The sequence below is a fragment of the Myripristis murdjan genome, chromosome 16 (assembly GCF_902150065.1).
Source record: "Myripristis murdjan chromosome 16, fMyrMur1.1, whole genome shotgun sequence".
In the NCBI taxonomy this organism is placed as follows: Eukaryota; Metazoa; Chordata; class Actinopteri; order Holocentriformes; family Holocentridae; genus Myripristis; species Myripristis murdjan.
Genome location: NC_043995.1, coordinates 12,960,903 through 12,977,305, shown reverse-complemented (window position 1 = coordinate 12,977,305; position 16,403 = coordinate 12,960,903). Strand labels below are relative to the sequence as shown.

The following is a 16,403-nucleotide window of genomic DNA, read 5'->3' as shown; positions in this document are numbered from 1 at the left end:
GAGAGCAAAGATGATATGCATATGCAAATATAATTTACTTTTTATGTTTTAGGGTCAGACCTTGAAATTGGAGTCATAAATCATTCTCTTTCTGAGCACATTTATTTCCTTTTCTCTATTGTTCAGCTGTCAGGGCTGAGACAAAACAATAAAGCTGTCTTTTTTTTTATGATTGAATTTATTATGTCGTCCCACAAAAGTCCCTCTCAGAAGATATGAGATGTGAGAGAGAATGAGGGATAATGCAAAGGCTGCCAAGAGTGTTCAGCGACTAAATGACAATGATTTAAAACACAGGAGTCCTTTTATTATCACCAAAAGTTTCTGAAGACTATGCTTTTTCACTGTCACAGTTCTGGCTTTTGAAAACCAGCCAGGAGTGCAAAGGCCTGCTCCATCATTCAAGTTTAGTAGCTCATTGAATTGCCAGGCTATCAGGCTGTTTCATATTTGAGTACAGCAGAGACAAGTTCAAATCACTGAGCACTCAGTGTTGCTCTGAACACTGCAGACTTTCGTGGAGTTTCTGAACAATGATAAAATAAGACAGAATGGTTTCTTTGAGGAGCAATGGCTGCCATCAGTAAGGGAGCAGATCTGTGGAGATTTGTTGAGGAATAAGCTATGAGGAACGGTTCCTCCTCTGTGAAGCAGTGCATTAAACTCAACCAAGTAGGAGTAGAAGAATGAAAAAAGAGAAAGGAATGCTTCAACAAGAAACTGATGTGAATAATCTGCTGATGAACTTGAAAGTTGTGAAGTCGCTAATGGCATTCATTATTATAAACGTTAAGCTTCTCCACCCACACTAATGAATTCGGAGGAGGTATGCCATCAGAGATAGCATTCAGACCTGCTGGAGCTGCAGGCAAAATGTGGAACAGGCCCTATTATTTTAACAAGGCCTTAATCTAACATCCTACATGGAAAAAAAAAAGAACAGGTCTCAGCAGAGTAAAGAATAAACACTGGCGTAATAGCTTAACAGTATAATCTATGAACAGTGGCTTATATGAAGGCCGTCTTACACAGTGTTATATCTTAACACTGTCCAAAAGTGTAGTATATGGTTGTTGCCTAAATTGGATTACAATTTACAAAGCATTCCCACACAGTTAGGGGAAACATGATGACAGGTAGAATAACTAGAGTAATAAAGACCACAAACATCAAGGAGTCACAGCGAGCAGAGGATGATACCCAGGCATTCATTAAGACCCTGCTGGATGAGGACCCAGATAGTCTAAAAAGGATTATATTCATAGCACAACAGGCCCACACAGCCACAAGATGGATTGCACAAGTAGGAGCATTAATAGGAGAAAGTCTGTAATTTCACAATAATGTAATTGGCAGAGAGGGCCTGTGCGAGCTTTCAAGGCTCTTGTTAAGCTTTCATAATCCTACAGACCTGCTGTGTGAGGGTGTAGAAGATCTGCAGAGGCCTCTAAGATGATCTGTAATATATTACGAGGAGAACCTGAAGAGCATGGGCTGTACCTGTTCATCAAAACCACAACAACACAAAAAAATGAGGTTATGGAGTGTTTCAATATGACTGTGAAGATCCAATCTGTACAGGGAATCTCATGGGCTTACATTCTCATGTTCAGCTCCAACCGTTGGAGGAAAACTGTTATACAATATTAATGCACCGTCTGCCTGACAATAACATTTTGGAGGTAAAAAGATTGTTTAGTGGTAAACTGCGTGTGCTGCCTTCTGTTGCATATGCATGTCTCTGCACAGGTTTTGATTATTGCGATGATATTATGCAGCGTCCCAGTTAGTATGAAATGGTTTCTAATACTGTTAAATGGAGAAATATTTCTGCAGCTGCAGAGGCCACAAAAAGCTGCAGGGTCATCTGCAGGGTAGACCTGCAGATGACATAGGAAACATGAAAGACAAAAATGTTTGCAACAGCGTAAGGACCTAAGGGAGCAATGGGTGCTATAAAAGCCTTTTAAATTCTTATTGACCAAGAGAATGAGCACAACTAGTGGTTGAAGTGCTATAACCTAGTGGTTCTTAATCTACAGGTTGAGACCTAAAATGAGCCACCAGGTTTCATGGCCTTAAATAGCACAAAGCAAAAACACTCTTATATAACAGTTACTTTTGAAATGGGTGGAACCACCAGTTTACCTGCGTCATCATGCAGCTTTTAAGACTGTACAAATTGCCCACTGACAAAGACTTAACTGCACAAGCTGGCAGTATATAACCAAGCATACACCAATGAAAATCAGTATAACACAGTGTTTTGGCCTGCAGCTGCTGTCACCTTCATTAGACACATTGGGACATGTAACAAAACCTTCAACACTTAATCAATAAAAGGAAGGCTGCTCTGCAAAGCCATTTAACACTGGGTCTATGCTCTGTCAGCCAAGGCTGTTAATGATATTGGCACTCGCTTGATAAAAGAATATTCAGACATGATTCAGTCTTCTAAGCTCATACAGTTTTATTCTTAGATAAATTCTTAGATTATACATATCACAATCCCTTCATAATAGAGGAGATTAGTAAACAGCAGCTCAAATACTCACAGAAAAGGGAGACATTGGCTAAAATGTCATAATTCTATTGATCCGCGCTGCATGCCAGTAAATGCATTTGACTAATAGCCAGACTCATTAATCAATTCTAACCTTTAGCATATGCACTACACCAATCATTTACATAACGAAGCCTACAAGAAAACAACAGCAGTCTATATTGTAGCTGCCAGTGCCAGCCTGTTGAAAAATCACTGCAATGCTCCCATTACATTCTGTGTGTGTGGTTCTCAGTGGTGAGTTTATAGTGAACTTAACATGGTATCTTAACGGTATCTTAATGGTATTTTAATCTTCTATAAATATCTGTATAATATTCCCATTGTAATAATTTCTCATATCTTTTATGAGAAGTAATAATCTTATCGGAACTTAACTTTATATATGTGACAAAATGCTTGTGTTCCCATCATATCTATCACGGTAATATTCCTCTAATATTTTTTATTATATGAATTTTGTGTCTGTGGTTCTCAAGTTTATAGTGACATTACTGAACTCTCTCTTTTTTTCAGCTATTATGGTGTCTCTATAATGTTTTTATAATATTCCGTTTATGTTCCCATCGAGACTTTTTGTTTCAGATACTCTGCGTTTATAGTGACATGCTTTATTTTTACCTTCGAGGTGTCACTGTAATATTCCTGTTAAATTACACTTAACAGTCTCTCTGTGGTTCTCAATAGTGAGTTGATAGCGGACTTTATTTTTATCTGCAGTGGCATCACTGTAATATTACTCTCTGGGTGTCTGGATTGCGTGTGCGCTCGTCGGTGACTCCTTCTCCCGGAGCTGCGCCTCGTCTTTCAGCACCACGGAGATGCTGAGATCACTTGGGGAGGGCGGTGCAGGGAGGGGGAAAGAGTGAGTGTGTGTGTGTGTGTGTGTGTGTGTGTGAGAGAGAGAGAGAGAGAGAGAGAGAGAGAGAGAGAGAGAGAGAGAGAGAGAGAGAGAGAGCTACATGTTGCTGCGCAGCAACAGATAGAAAGACTGAGACACACACATACAGAGAGAGAGAGAGAGAGAGAGAGAGAGAGAGGAATTCCCTCGCACAAACAAAAGACGCTGCCGGGGCGTGTATTAGTTCCTACAGCTCGGAGAAGATGTAGGCTACTATAATACGTGAAGGAGGTATAACGACCAGTTGATGCAGGATGTATTCATAACCCACTGTACAACAAGCCTTCGGGTGTATCTGAAGAGGGAACCGTTTTATTTTTCAGTCTGGAGGAAACATCATATTTGACATCGCTGCCTGTGGGAAAGCTTCCCTCCTCTTCTACCCAAAGCTGCGCGGATCCACCTGACAAAGGAGCGCCTGTATGGACTCCGGGGAACTGGGGGCTCTGCGTTTTATTTTTGGGCCACAGTGTGACCAGAAATAGCGAACAATATGCCATCAACTGAGCTGAAATGCAGAGGCTTCGTGTAGGAGTATTCGGTCAAGTAGGCGCACTCTGAAGTAAGTTTCTTTCCCCTACAACTTAGAGGGAGGCTATTAGAATGTTTGGTCTCTTAAAAAAAAAGGCGAAGTTGAATGTTATACATGTTCTTCAGTTAATCGTGTGAGAAAAGACACAAGTGGGTATAACAAGTGGCAAGCACTTTGGTGTTTACTTCAAAAGCAGGCGTCCTATTAACTGAGATGAAGAGAGCTTTCTAGTGTTGGTTTCATCCTGACGCGTGGCTTCATTCAAACAATATAACGCTCACCCTCTTTCTCTCTTTCTGTGTGTGGTTTTGTCCTCCTGTTTTTCCCTAAATGCGCATGTATGTGTATGTGGAGTTATCTCTTGCTTTGTCTGTGTGCGAGCGTGTGTGCGAGCGTGCGCGCGCGTGGTTCGACCTTCTCTCTGATACTTTTTCTGTGTCTATGTGGTCGCTCTGTATGTATTTGTTTTTGTGCACGTGTGTGTGTGTGTGTGTGTGTGTGTGTGTGTGTGTGTGTGTGTGTGTGTGTGTGTGCCCTGCTCTCCAGACATGACAGGTCACGTCTTGGGGGAACCAGGTGGTGGGGCCCACATGGAAGACAATGCCGCCATCTGCATTAATGTGGGCGGCTTCAAGAAGCGTCTCCCATCGGACACTCTCTCCCGGTTCCCCGAGACGAGGCTAGCGCGTCTTCTCCACTGCCGGTCCAAAGAGTCTATACTGGAGCTCTGTGATGACTACGACGACACGGAGAAGGAGTTTTACTTCGACAGGAACCCAGCGCTGTTCCCCTACGTGTTAAATTTCTACAACACTGGGCGGCTGCATGTCATGGCCGAGCTGTGCATCTTCTCCTTCAGCCAGGAGATCGAGTACTGGGGCATCAACGAGTTCTTCATCGACTCGTGCTGCAGTAGCACCTACCACTGCAGGAAAATGGACCCGGACAGGGAGGACTGGGATGAGCGTAGCGATGAAGGGAGCACCACTTCATCTTTTGATGAGCTGCTGGAGTTTTACAATGACGCGACCAAGTTTGACAAGCAGCTGTTGGGGAGTGCAAGGAGGCGTGTCTGGCTCATGCTGGACAACCCTGGTTACTCAGTGGCGAGCCGCATCATCAGCATCCTCTCTATCCTGGTGGTGCTGGGCTCCATCGCCACGATGTGTATGAACAGCATGAGCGAGTTCAGCCTGTTGGACAATGAGGGGCGGCCCACGGAGGACCCCCGCTTCGAGACGGTGGAGCATTTCGGCATCGGCTGGTTCACTTTGGAGCTGGTCGCCCGGTTCATCGTGGCGCCGGACCTCCTGCATTTCTTTGAGCACCCGTTAAATGTGATAGACTTGGTGTCCATTCTCCCGTTTTACCTGACACTGATTATCAATCTGGTGGTGGAGAGCAGTCCAGCACTGGCCAACCTCGGGCGTGTTGCACAAGTGCTGAGGCTGATGAGAATTTTCCGCATCCTGAAGCTGGCCCGTCACTCCACGGGACTGCGTTCCCTGGGGGCCACCCTTAGAAACAGCTACAAAGAAGTGGGCCTGCTGCTTCTCTACCTCGCCGTTGGGGTTTCGTTTTTTTCTGTGATGGCCTACACAGTGGAGAAAGAGGACAGTGAGGATCTGTCCACCATCCCGGCCTGCTGGTGGTGGGCCACTGTCAGCATGACAACCGTCGGGTACGGAGACGTAGTGCCGGTGTCCATAGCGGGCAAGCTGACCGCCTCGGCCTGCATTCTAGCCGGGATCTTAGTGGTTGTGCTTCCGATCACGCTCATTTTCAATAAATTCTCTCTCTTTTACAAGAGACAAAAACAGCTGGAAATCGCAATGAGAAGCTGTGATTTTGATGAGGGCATCAAAGAGTTGCCCTCCGTCAACCTAAGGAACTATTACGCACATAAAGTCAAATCCCTTATGGCCAGCTTGTCAAACATGAGCCGAAGTTCACCAAGTGAACACAGCCTAAACGAATCGATACACTGAAAGAATTTTGAACAAGGACACCCCATCAGGAGGGATGAAGAGTTTTCATCCATTGTGGCATGTGGCTGCATGAGGAGCTGTCCAGGGTGCTGAAACGTCTGGCCCAAGAGCCCACTTCCCTTCCACTGACCGTTTGCCTCTCTGTAGCTCAGTGCAATAACGTGTTGATCTGTGTGTCAGTCCCGATGAAAAAGCAAGCAAATGTATTGGATAGCCTGAATATAATATTCCACTGTGCATTATTACAGCATTTCACCGGATAGGCCAACTGTTCAAACAATTTCTTTCAGGCAATTTGATTACATAGGATCAAAAGGCAGTGAATCAAGTAGTTGTTTACAATCGTGTAGATGGTGTCACAAGTCGTTCTAATGAAAATGTAGTCCACCCTTCAGCTATACTTGTTGTGATAAATATGTCTGAAGTAACTTAAATTGTATCTCTTATGAAAGAGTGTTGATATGTTATTGTGGTGTTGCAACAAACAGATGTATGGTTGAAGCAAACTATATTAAAGAAGAAACACCTAACAGTTTCTCATTTTTCATGTTTAAAGCGGTGGAAAACTTAAGTGCATTGTATCGGTCTACTTGATGTTTCCTAATTGTCAGCCTAAGTCAGTTATATTGACCAGGATAATAGCACAGGCACTTGTAAGCTAGAAGGGAAAAAGTGAATTAAAGTAGCGAATGACACAAAGCCTAATGCTGTTTGACAGGCATGGTGACAACCACTCATAGCTGACATGTTGAATAAATTCATATTCACAGTACTGGAGTTTCTTATCTACACAGCCATCTTGGTAGGCAAACAACAGTTGTTTGTTATCAATAATTAACTGTTACAAATAAAATGGCGGGTGCTTTGCAAGTAAATGCCATTTAAAGATACAACTGTTTGTCAAACTGATAAGAAATGTGTTAGATGTCAGGCAAATTGTATGTATAGTTCTATCATTATATCAAAAAATTTAACAAGAACTAAAGCATGAATCCTGGCTAATCAATAAAAGGAGTATAGAGATGTATCAAATTGACATAAGCTGCAATTTTTCATGCTTTCTGTACTATTGCCACACTGCTACTCTAACCTCCAAAGGAGGTTGATTGGAAAATACTAGTGCAATTACAGAGGTAGGGCTCTACAATTGCTACAGGTACCCCTGCATAATGACAATAGTAGACCAAAATAGGCAATTACTGTTTCACTGTTGCGTCCATTTTTGATAAAATGAGTTCCACTCCCCAAGCGGTTTGTCTCCATGAGAGCAGTGTAATTTACAGTAATAGATGAATTGCTAAAACAAGCTGCATATCATCTGTGTTTTCCATCAAGCCTCTAGGCACTGGACTGAATGAGTTTTGTTGTCCTGCTGAGACGGAGTGAAGATTATCTGCTCCTCTCGTTGCTCTTGGTCAACATTGCAATGAACGTCCCACTCACTGACTGCAGCGGCAGTAGCAGGAATTCAGCTGAGAACACTCACTTAGTGGCATTGATTTCAGTTTAAAGGATAAAAGACATTTGATATAAGTAGCCTACAGCTTTCAAAAATCAATCCTTTCGTCATCTCATATATCTGTGCGGTTAGCTACATTGATCTAGATTCATCATGAAACCAGTTCTAAAAATGATTGCAATATACTGTATGGATAATACCTAGAGAATATGTCTCCGAGACCACACAGTTCATCGTTATAATTCTATGTAGCCACATTTTTTTCATCAAAGCAGTTTTTGTAAACAGCTCTGCAGTGCCTTCATCACTTGAGTATTTTGTTTTTCCCAAGTAACATAAATCATACATTTATGCACATTTCAATGACTTCAGCAATCAAAGTAATCTGCTACAGTGGTTGAGGGATGATTTAAAATTCACGGCCTCCAGGATATTACGTGTAGATGAGCAGAGGAATGCCTGATATTGCTGGGGTTCAGAGACTCCTGAAAGTCCTTGGTGAGGTGGGGGATTTGTTTGCTATTTTTTCATTTAGTATATGTTACCACCACAACACTGCAGTCCATGAGACAAGACATTTACCAAATATGGGTTTGTGGTCCAAATTTTCTCTACATACAGTGGGGGCCCTAGACATGAAAATGCTTGGAGAGCCCTATATAGCCAAGGATGGGAGAGAAAACATAACATAACGACAACCTTCATGCAAAGTGCACCAGATTCTCTGCAAACACCAAAAATGTGGTGTACCTTTTAAAATTGTGAACATGCTGTAACAGAGCACAGAGTCTTGATTCAGGATGACAGGAGAAAAACCTTGCAGCACAGAGGTACTTCTGACGTTGATCAGCTACAGGTTCATGCAGACTGTAAACTCCTAATGAGAGATTCACATATTGTTGGTTGTTTCCCAACTATTTCTAGCGTGTTCACTAGAAATAATCTTTACCCTCAGAGGCCAATTATATCAGTCTCCCAGTGTTTACTTGAAAACCTTTAAAGGTAATTCCACCAGGAGGAAGTCCAAAACACCACTGTTCCAAAGCACCACAGAAAAATAACAAATTAATTCAATGTGACAGTGGGTGACATTTTAGCATACCAAGAAGAACACAACAATAAAGAACAGGAGTCAGTCTTTTCCGTCTAAGGTTAGGGAACAGTAACTAAGTGGGGAGAGGAAAGTTTAAATGTACTGCTGGTGTAGGATAAACTAACATTACAAGATTTAACTAATCTTATCCAACCCTAAGAAAGTCAGGGCTTGTATGACAGATCATCTTTGTGTGTGTGTGTGTGTGTAGGTCACTGTGACCCCTTGAGGAGGAAGATGGAGACGGTTGGCCCCTTCGCTGCGTCCCCGTGGCCCATCTGTATCATTACCGTCTGACTGTGGTGATAGATGTAAGGAAAGGCCCGGGCCCCCTTGGCACACAGATGGCAGACGGTCTATCAAGTCATTAGAGGACAGCAGTGGCAAACGTCTGTTTTCCTGCTTCACACCAGCAACCAGCATGGCTTAAATCCCCAGTCAGACCGTTTCCTTTGATGCTATAAAGTTTGCATACATCAAAAAGATTCATGGAGTGTTTGACCCTTCATAGAGAATTAGGCACATTGCTCAAGAGAGTTTTTTTCATTACTGGTCTTTACACTCTGAGCTTAAATCAGTGTGATAATTAGGCTAATTATTATTTCTTTTGAATTATTAATTACTGAATCAAAACAGTGTGTTTCGATCAAACATCTTCTGATGTAAAATTGGTCTCCTGTAAAGTTAAGTGACCCTGGGTTTATTCGGTTCATTTGGGTGATGTCAGATTTAGCGTCAACAGAAATAAGAAGGGGAGGGGTGAGGGGAATTGTGAGATTATTAATACAGCAATGACAGAGAATAGGAACTAAATGTTCCCATGGAGTATGTACATTTGTATATGAGTGTATGTGGCACTAGCAGACAGTGTGTCTAATAGGGAACCTATTCAAGCTTGCAGCAGTAGCACCTCCAGTCTGCTCTGTATTGCTGATATAAAACTCTGTTACTAAGCAGGCGTTCCATGTTGTTGCACATTACCATCTGCTACTATATCTCTGTTTTAAACAGTGTGGGAAGATTGGATCTCCTCGGTGTGTTCTTTTCTTTCTCTTCCCCTTTCTGCCTCTTCCCACCATGTCTCATCTGTGAACATTTACAAAAATAATCTCTCGCTCATTACATGGATCATGGCATAACTAATTATCGCCTACAGATGCTATGCAAATGAAGACACAGGTAAAGCTGAATGAGGTTAAATGTACCTATTCCTCAATGTCGCCCTTGGAAAATCTAAAATAATGGTATTCTTGGTTTCTCTGGTTTGGCTTATAGTGCAAAAATAACAGGGGATATTTGTAAAGAAGAAAGACTTTATTGACATGTTGGTTTTGCAGTACTTACTATATAGCCATCTTCTTTTGGTATTAATATGTCAGACTTCTGATTCCCTTCCCTACAAGTCACAAGTCAGTTGGCTGGTCATTCAGCAATTAGGTTCAGAACAGTGTATCTCAGAATTTATTCAGTGGATTGCCTTGAAATTTAGTGACAACATTCTAAAAGGCTAGTGGATGAAACTTGGCAGTTTTGATGACCCCATGACCTTCCCTCTAGTGCCACCAACAGGCCAAGTGGGGCATTTGCATTTGAGATAAAGCGCTTGTTAAGTATTGCATTACTGTCCATGTACATCTTTTGGTGCTGCTTTGCCATGCATAAATGGCTTGGAATAGTACAGCTATGGTTAAAAATGTCACACATTTATCGTTCCATTTACTCCAATTGTAACAGCTATTACTCGCTGTAATTTAGGTATTTCACAAACGTTCTTTTATTTCAAATGCATTACAATCACAACATGTCAAAACATTAATTCAGAATGAAACCGCAGCATGGAACCTGTCACTTAGCACAACACCAAAAATATAAAGCCAGTGACAGGACAGAAAGCATCCAGAGGCATTTTAACATCAAAGAACTTTTGGAGGACAATAAAACTACACAAATGGGACCATTTATGTGCTTTCTTTTTATACAGCTCTCAATGTGGTGCCATTAAGTGACTCATCAAGAGAGATAGATGATTTGGGACCTAAATTACCATTGCGTTCACACAGAATAATAATGGACGGTGCAAAATGGCCCAATGCAACACTTAGCAAAAGCTTTTTACCTTTTACCAATAACTTTTATGAATATCAATTCTCAGATTTTCATTAAAGCACCCCATCCAATCTTGTTGAAATGGACTAAAAGGTTGAAAATGCATTTTGTTTTTAACAGCCGGGAAGCCTAATGGTGTACTTTGGGGTTTTTATTATTGTTTGGATTGCACAGGAGCCGTAGTAAATGCCGACCCTTTAATTATGTAAGCCTTTATATATCAGGCTAACTGCAAGATCCGGCACTACCGTCAAGATGGAGCCCTTGATGATCTCATTTGTTCTTAGATCTGGGAAGGGATTTTAACTCTTACCTGACCTGATAACATTCATATTCACAGCAATGTCTTGTGGAAATACTTGGAAGAGTGAAGGTTTCACAGACACCTATACTTACAACCTGGGGTTGGCAAAGGCAAATGACTGATTACAGTTTAGGGAAGGAAATCAGTTTTTGTTAATTTCCTCTTTTTGGATATTTTTAGCTGGACCAGGAATTTACTCAACTATCCAGCTGCAGCCTTGCCTCACAAACCATTAGACTAGAGATTCTCAAACAATTTCAGTCACAGACCGCTGAATATCACACATTAGACTCCCTCTGCATACTCTGCAGAGGGAGATAATGTATTGAGAATAGTCAGTCCTATACATTCTGTTTCTGATTTAATTTCTAATGATTTAAATTATAGTTAAATTTAAAGTTATTCCTCATCCATTGGGAACCCACCTGAATTCTCCCAAGGACAACCCCTTTACATTACCAATGCATTAGGCTGCTCCCACCCACATAAAAAAGATCAGCATTCCTGTTCAGTCTTGAATGAAATAATACAGGTCTGAGAAATCGTATGAAAAAAAAAAAAAACACAACAACAACATACGCAGACAGTGCCCTCTTTACCACAACATCACCAAGATGTTTTTACTCATAATTCACACTTCTGTCACCCTTCTCTTTTAAAACTGGGAGCATGACTCACTCCGATTCAATAGCGGTGGTGCCTGCAGCCCTGATGGAAACATAACAAGACATCCATTATCTCATGAGGACTGAGAATGAGACAGTATCTCTGTATGCCGTGACCCTCTAACCCTAGCCAGTTACCCAGAGAGGAGGGAGGGCACTGTGTATTCTGATCAAGCAAAGGGTCATAAACCTGCATGTCAGTTAACAGTAAGGGAAAGTCTCCTAAGTCCCAACTGGTGTGGTGAAACACACACACACACACACAAGCACATGCACACGCACACACGATACCATGCATTCATGCCAACACACACCATTGTGTCTGCACAGCTATAGGTATTGCTCAGACAGCCCCTCTTCCCAGAGGTGATACAGAGTCAGACAGACTGAGATTGGATCCATTATTAGGCTTTAGAGTGGGGTGAGGCTGTTAAGGCTAGAGCATAGTCTAAACAGACAGATGCCTTGAACTTGCCTGGGGCCAGACACAATCAGACTTTTTCAAACTTCAAAGTGAGACGGGGTGTTGATAGACAAGCGCCAATCTCTCTGTCGGGGTGTGTAATGTGTGTGTGTGTCTCCACATTTTTGCATATGTTAGTGCATATAGAGTGTGTTTGTGTCTGTGCACGCACACATGTGCGTATGTTATTACTTCTTTCCGGAGTCAATTTCCGCTCATGGTCTGCCAAGGGTGGCAGAGCAGACGGTTTGATTTGTAAAGCTAAAACAGCACTCTATCTGAGAGCCTCTGTGGCAGACCACCTGAGCCCGATTGGTGGATGCCACTAAAAACAAAAAGGTAGCACCTAAGACACCACTGATATCTGAAGATGTGTGCCCTTGGAAAAAGAACTATTTGCAGAATCCTGCAGTACTGAATCAACTGTAAGGCTCTGATATTGTGAGGGACGATAGGAAATATTGTTTAAAATGCACTAGCATTTCACTGTTATAAAGCATTCCAGATGGTTGTTCATGAAGTTAGCTGTCTTTCAATTCTACATTTTATGGTTCATTAAAAGTCATGAGTTCTAAATCTTTTCAGCTTGCAACCCCGGTGAGTAATAGAACATAATATTCTATTCAAATAATACAGAAGCATGTCATCTGTTGTCAGTTTTACAGAGACAATACAGAATGTGAGAAACTATAGACTAAACTAGGACTATTTCCTTGCAGATTTTATCTCAGGGTAGCAGGAGTAAAAGCTCTATATGGGTCATAATGTCAACTTAATCAGCCTATTCTGTTTCCTTGCACTGCAACCTTACTCCCTCTTCTCTGTTCATCCCCTCTGCTATCGATCTTCCTGTATCATCAGCTCTCTGAATAGTAAAGGCTACATTCATTCCCCACTAGCATTGGGGAATGGTGATAATTGCCTAATTTGTTATAATTGCAGTGCTGTACCTTGTCTACTGTGATTAATTGCCTTTGAAATCCACCTGGTGTTTGCATTGTACTGCAAAAGTGCTGCAGCCTCTCCGCAGGGACTGCACTGTCAAAATGAAACAGTAATTATGGAAACAAGCAAAGCTTCAGCGTGGCCTTCAGATAACTCAGAATATGTTCAATAGATGCCAGTCTCTCATCCTGACATTTTTTTTCATCTGTTAGCAAGAATTTTTATCACTTTGGGCCACTATCATTGTACCTATGTCTAAAATATATCAATACAAATATTTTCTGAGCTTTGACAATTGTGATAGGACTGTTTTATCACTAATTCCTTTGAGTGTTCTCATGAAGCTCTTAATTGAGTCTCCAGTCCTATTGTATATTTTGCTCTGTTCTTTATTATGCTATCATTTCCTATTATATTATGTTATTATTATTTCTCACCACTACATTAAGCACTATTACATTCACTTTGTTGCAATAACATTACCACTTGAAATGTGACAGTCATCATTTGTAGGTCACTTTCCATTTAGAGCCAATCTTGTTACTTCCTGGTTTGAGCTTTCTAAATTTCTATAGCAGCCTGAAAATAAGATCCTCCTCTTCACCCCCTCTTCACTTCAAGTTCATTCAAAGCTTCTCTGAAGCCGCACATGCTGCAGATAAATGTGTCTAAATTTCAGATCAGTTGCGCAAATGATCTCACAAGGTTGTGCTTTGTGTTAAAATCCCCAGGCCACACCACACAGACACAAGTGGGCAGAGATGAGTCCAAAGGTAAAATGGCTTATTACAAAAAATATCATACTAATAAATATTACTAAGGCTAATATAAGTGGCTTCTGACTACACACACACACACACACACACGCACACGCACACGCACACGCACACGCACACACACACACACACACACACACACACACACACACACACACACAATTAGCAGCCTATTCACCTTCCCTTCTCCTATTGTGAATCAGGGATGGTCTGGTCCAGAGTCTTGGGCCACTTGCTGACTGGCACACAGGAACACTTGGGTGGAGGAGCAAGGCACCCTCTGTCCTTTCACCCATGGTCTGGAGTGAAGCTGCCACACAGGAACACTTTCATGGAGGAGAGATACTCCCTCACTCCATTTCTACGGAGTCTAATGTTGCACTGCTGCTCATCAGGGAGACCCCATAAATTGCTCAGATTAGTTAGCCACAGACATGTCCAGGGAAGCCCAGTCAGGTAAGTTCCACCTGTCTTTAGGCTGACTGTGGGCCAATAGCTTGGGAGCAATTAGAGCAGAGGGGAATACAAGGGGGAATGGTGCCATGTGCAATTGTCCATAATACATACCATGACATAAATTAAACCCATGCAAAGGTTAGCCCACCAAAATCCACTCTGCTTAATATGGCAAATAAAATTAGTGTAATGCACAGCGACTAGATTAAGCACTCCTTTTGGGAAAAAAACCTAACACATATAGATACACCAAAGAATATATAAAAACAGTACCTAATAACATATAACCGTATTAGTCCTACGGAAACCATTCCACAGTCCTTGTCACCGTATGACACTCATGCCTCTATTCATTCAATGCTTGCTCTGTAACTGAAACTCCAACATGAACCTTGTGAAAGTGAAGCAAACACATAAAAACACATACAAATTTTTGATTTGGTAGAGATGAGATTTCACATGGGATATACAGTATGTTTTGACTTTGATCCTATATTTAGAAAATGCTTAAGAGCCATGCACACTGCATCTAAAGCACAGGTTAAAGATAACTGAATTGTGCCAGACAGATATGATCTGAAATGATGGACAAAACAAGGGGATAAAATTGTCTTGTATGCAGATGACACTATCTTATACATTCAAAACTTAGCAGCGTCATTACTCTTACTCATGGGCTCAATAAAACAACAAACATATCTGAGTACAAGCTAAACACAGAAATGTGAGTTCTCCTGTCTTGACAACCCTTAACAACTGCAAACAGTGTCTTGTCCCCCATATGAGGGCAATGGCTGAAGCTGGGCAGGAGGCACCAACCAGGCTAATGGCTCCATCATGGTGCCAACAATCAAATGCAAGAGAGATCGATAAGTTTATTGTATCTCCAGGTCTTTACCTCAACAGAAAACCTCAACAGAGCAAAGTCCATGCGCCACATACTCCTGACAATACTTCTACTCAAGTGAATTATTCTGTTGCAATTCACTATGAGTGTCTATGTCCATTCATCAATGGTAGTCTCTCTTTAGCTCTCTGTGAGCCTAGTTGTAGAGTACACTTACTTGTAATTGGGTTCAATCAGGGTGATTCCGCAGCCCCAGATAAAAGAGGGGCCAGCTGGGAGATGCTGCGTTCTGTTCATTATTACCCTACTCAAGACAACAGTGTGTGGATCTGAGAAAACAACAGAAGAATACAAATGGATATTTTCCCATCAAGGATCATTACAGCTTCCTGTGGCCAAATATCTTCTAATGTGTGTACGGAAGAATGCTGTGTGCTTTTATTGAGCCTGTTATAATTTTACAGGGGCTGTAACAGTTTAAAAGTTGGAGTTGTTAATTTTTTGCTTTATGTGGTCGTTCGTGGCTATTATGTCTGTTTATTGTCAAGATAAACCTATATCACAGATCTTGATTAATTACTCTGTCAGGGTAAATGTGCAGTAGCATCATATTTTACTGCGATAGCTTCCTTGCCAGTGAAGAGACAGACACTTTTAAGTTTAGAATCCCAGCTCACAGGCTCTGTCACATCAAATAGAATTGCTGGTGAGGAAGAAAAAGAGAAAGGGAACGATGGAAGGAGAGAGAGAGAGAGAGAGAGAGAGAAATTTGCTCACCCCAGACAGTTCTAATCTATTAGTCTTGCCTGCATGTCAGCTCCAATTGGACAAAAACACCTAAGCAAGACTCAAATGTGTCCCATAGCGGTTGGCGCTGCACGAGAGTTGTGTGTGTGTGCATGTGTGTGCGTGTGTGTGTGTGTGTTTGTGTGTGTGCGCTTCTGAATGTGTTCTGGTTTTCAATGAAGTGTCTCCCATAACAACATATCTGAATTCCAGTCACATCTGTGTGTGCAGTGATGCACTGAGTGGACACTTACACCCCAGGCTGTGGTGAGGCTTATGGGGAGTGCAGTGGAGTGAAGACACAACAACAAGACCTTTGCTCTCCTTTGAGCAGTCCACCTTGGGGATCCTCCTACAGTGCAGTGTGGAGGGTACCACAATGCTCTCGCCAAAACCCCTGGGACCAGAGGAGGAAGTGACACTCGCTCAGTGGTGACGATTGCTTTTTGGTGAAATGTCACACCACTATCTGGTAATGGCTGTATTCCCACATATCTCCCAAAGGCTCTGGGGACAAAT

At 41.9% G+C, this 16,403-nt stretch overlaps 1 protein-coding gene across 1 annotated transcript; it reads left to right on the top strand.

The window, feature by feature from the left end:
• The first annotated feature begins 4,544 nt into the window (after positions 1-4,544).
• On the top strand, positions 4,545-6,756 carry kcns2 (potassium voltage-gated channel modifier subfamily S member 2). The gene has a single exon (XM_030072438.1). The coding sequence runs from the start codon at positions 4,545-4,547 to the stop codon at positions 5,982-5,984; it is 1,440 nt and encodes a 479-aa protein (XP_029928298.1). The 3' UTR covers positions 5,985-6,756.
• The last annotated feature ends 9,647 nt before the right edge of the window (positions 6,757-16,403 follow it).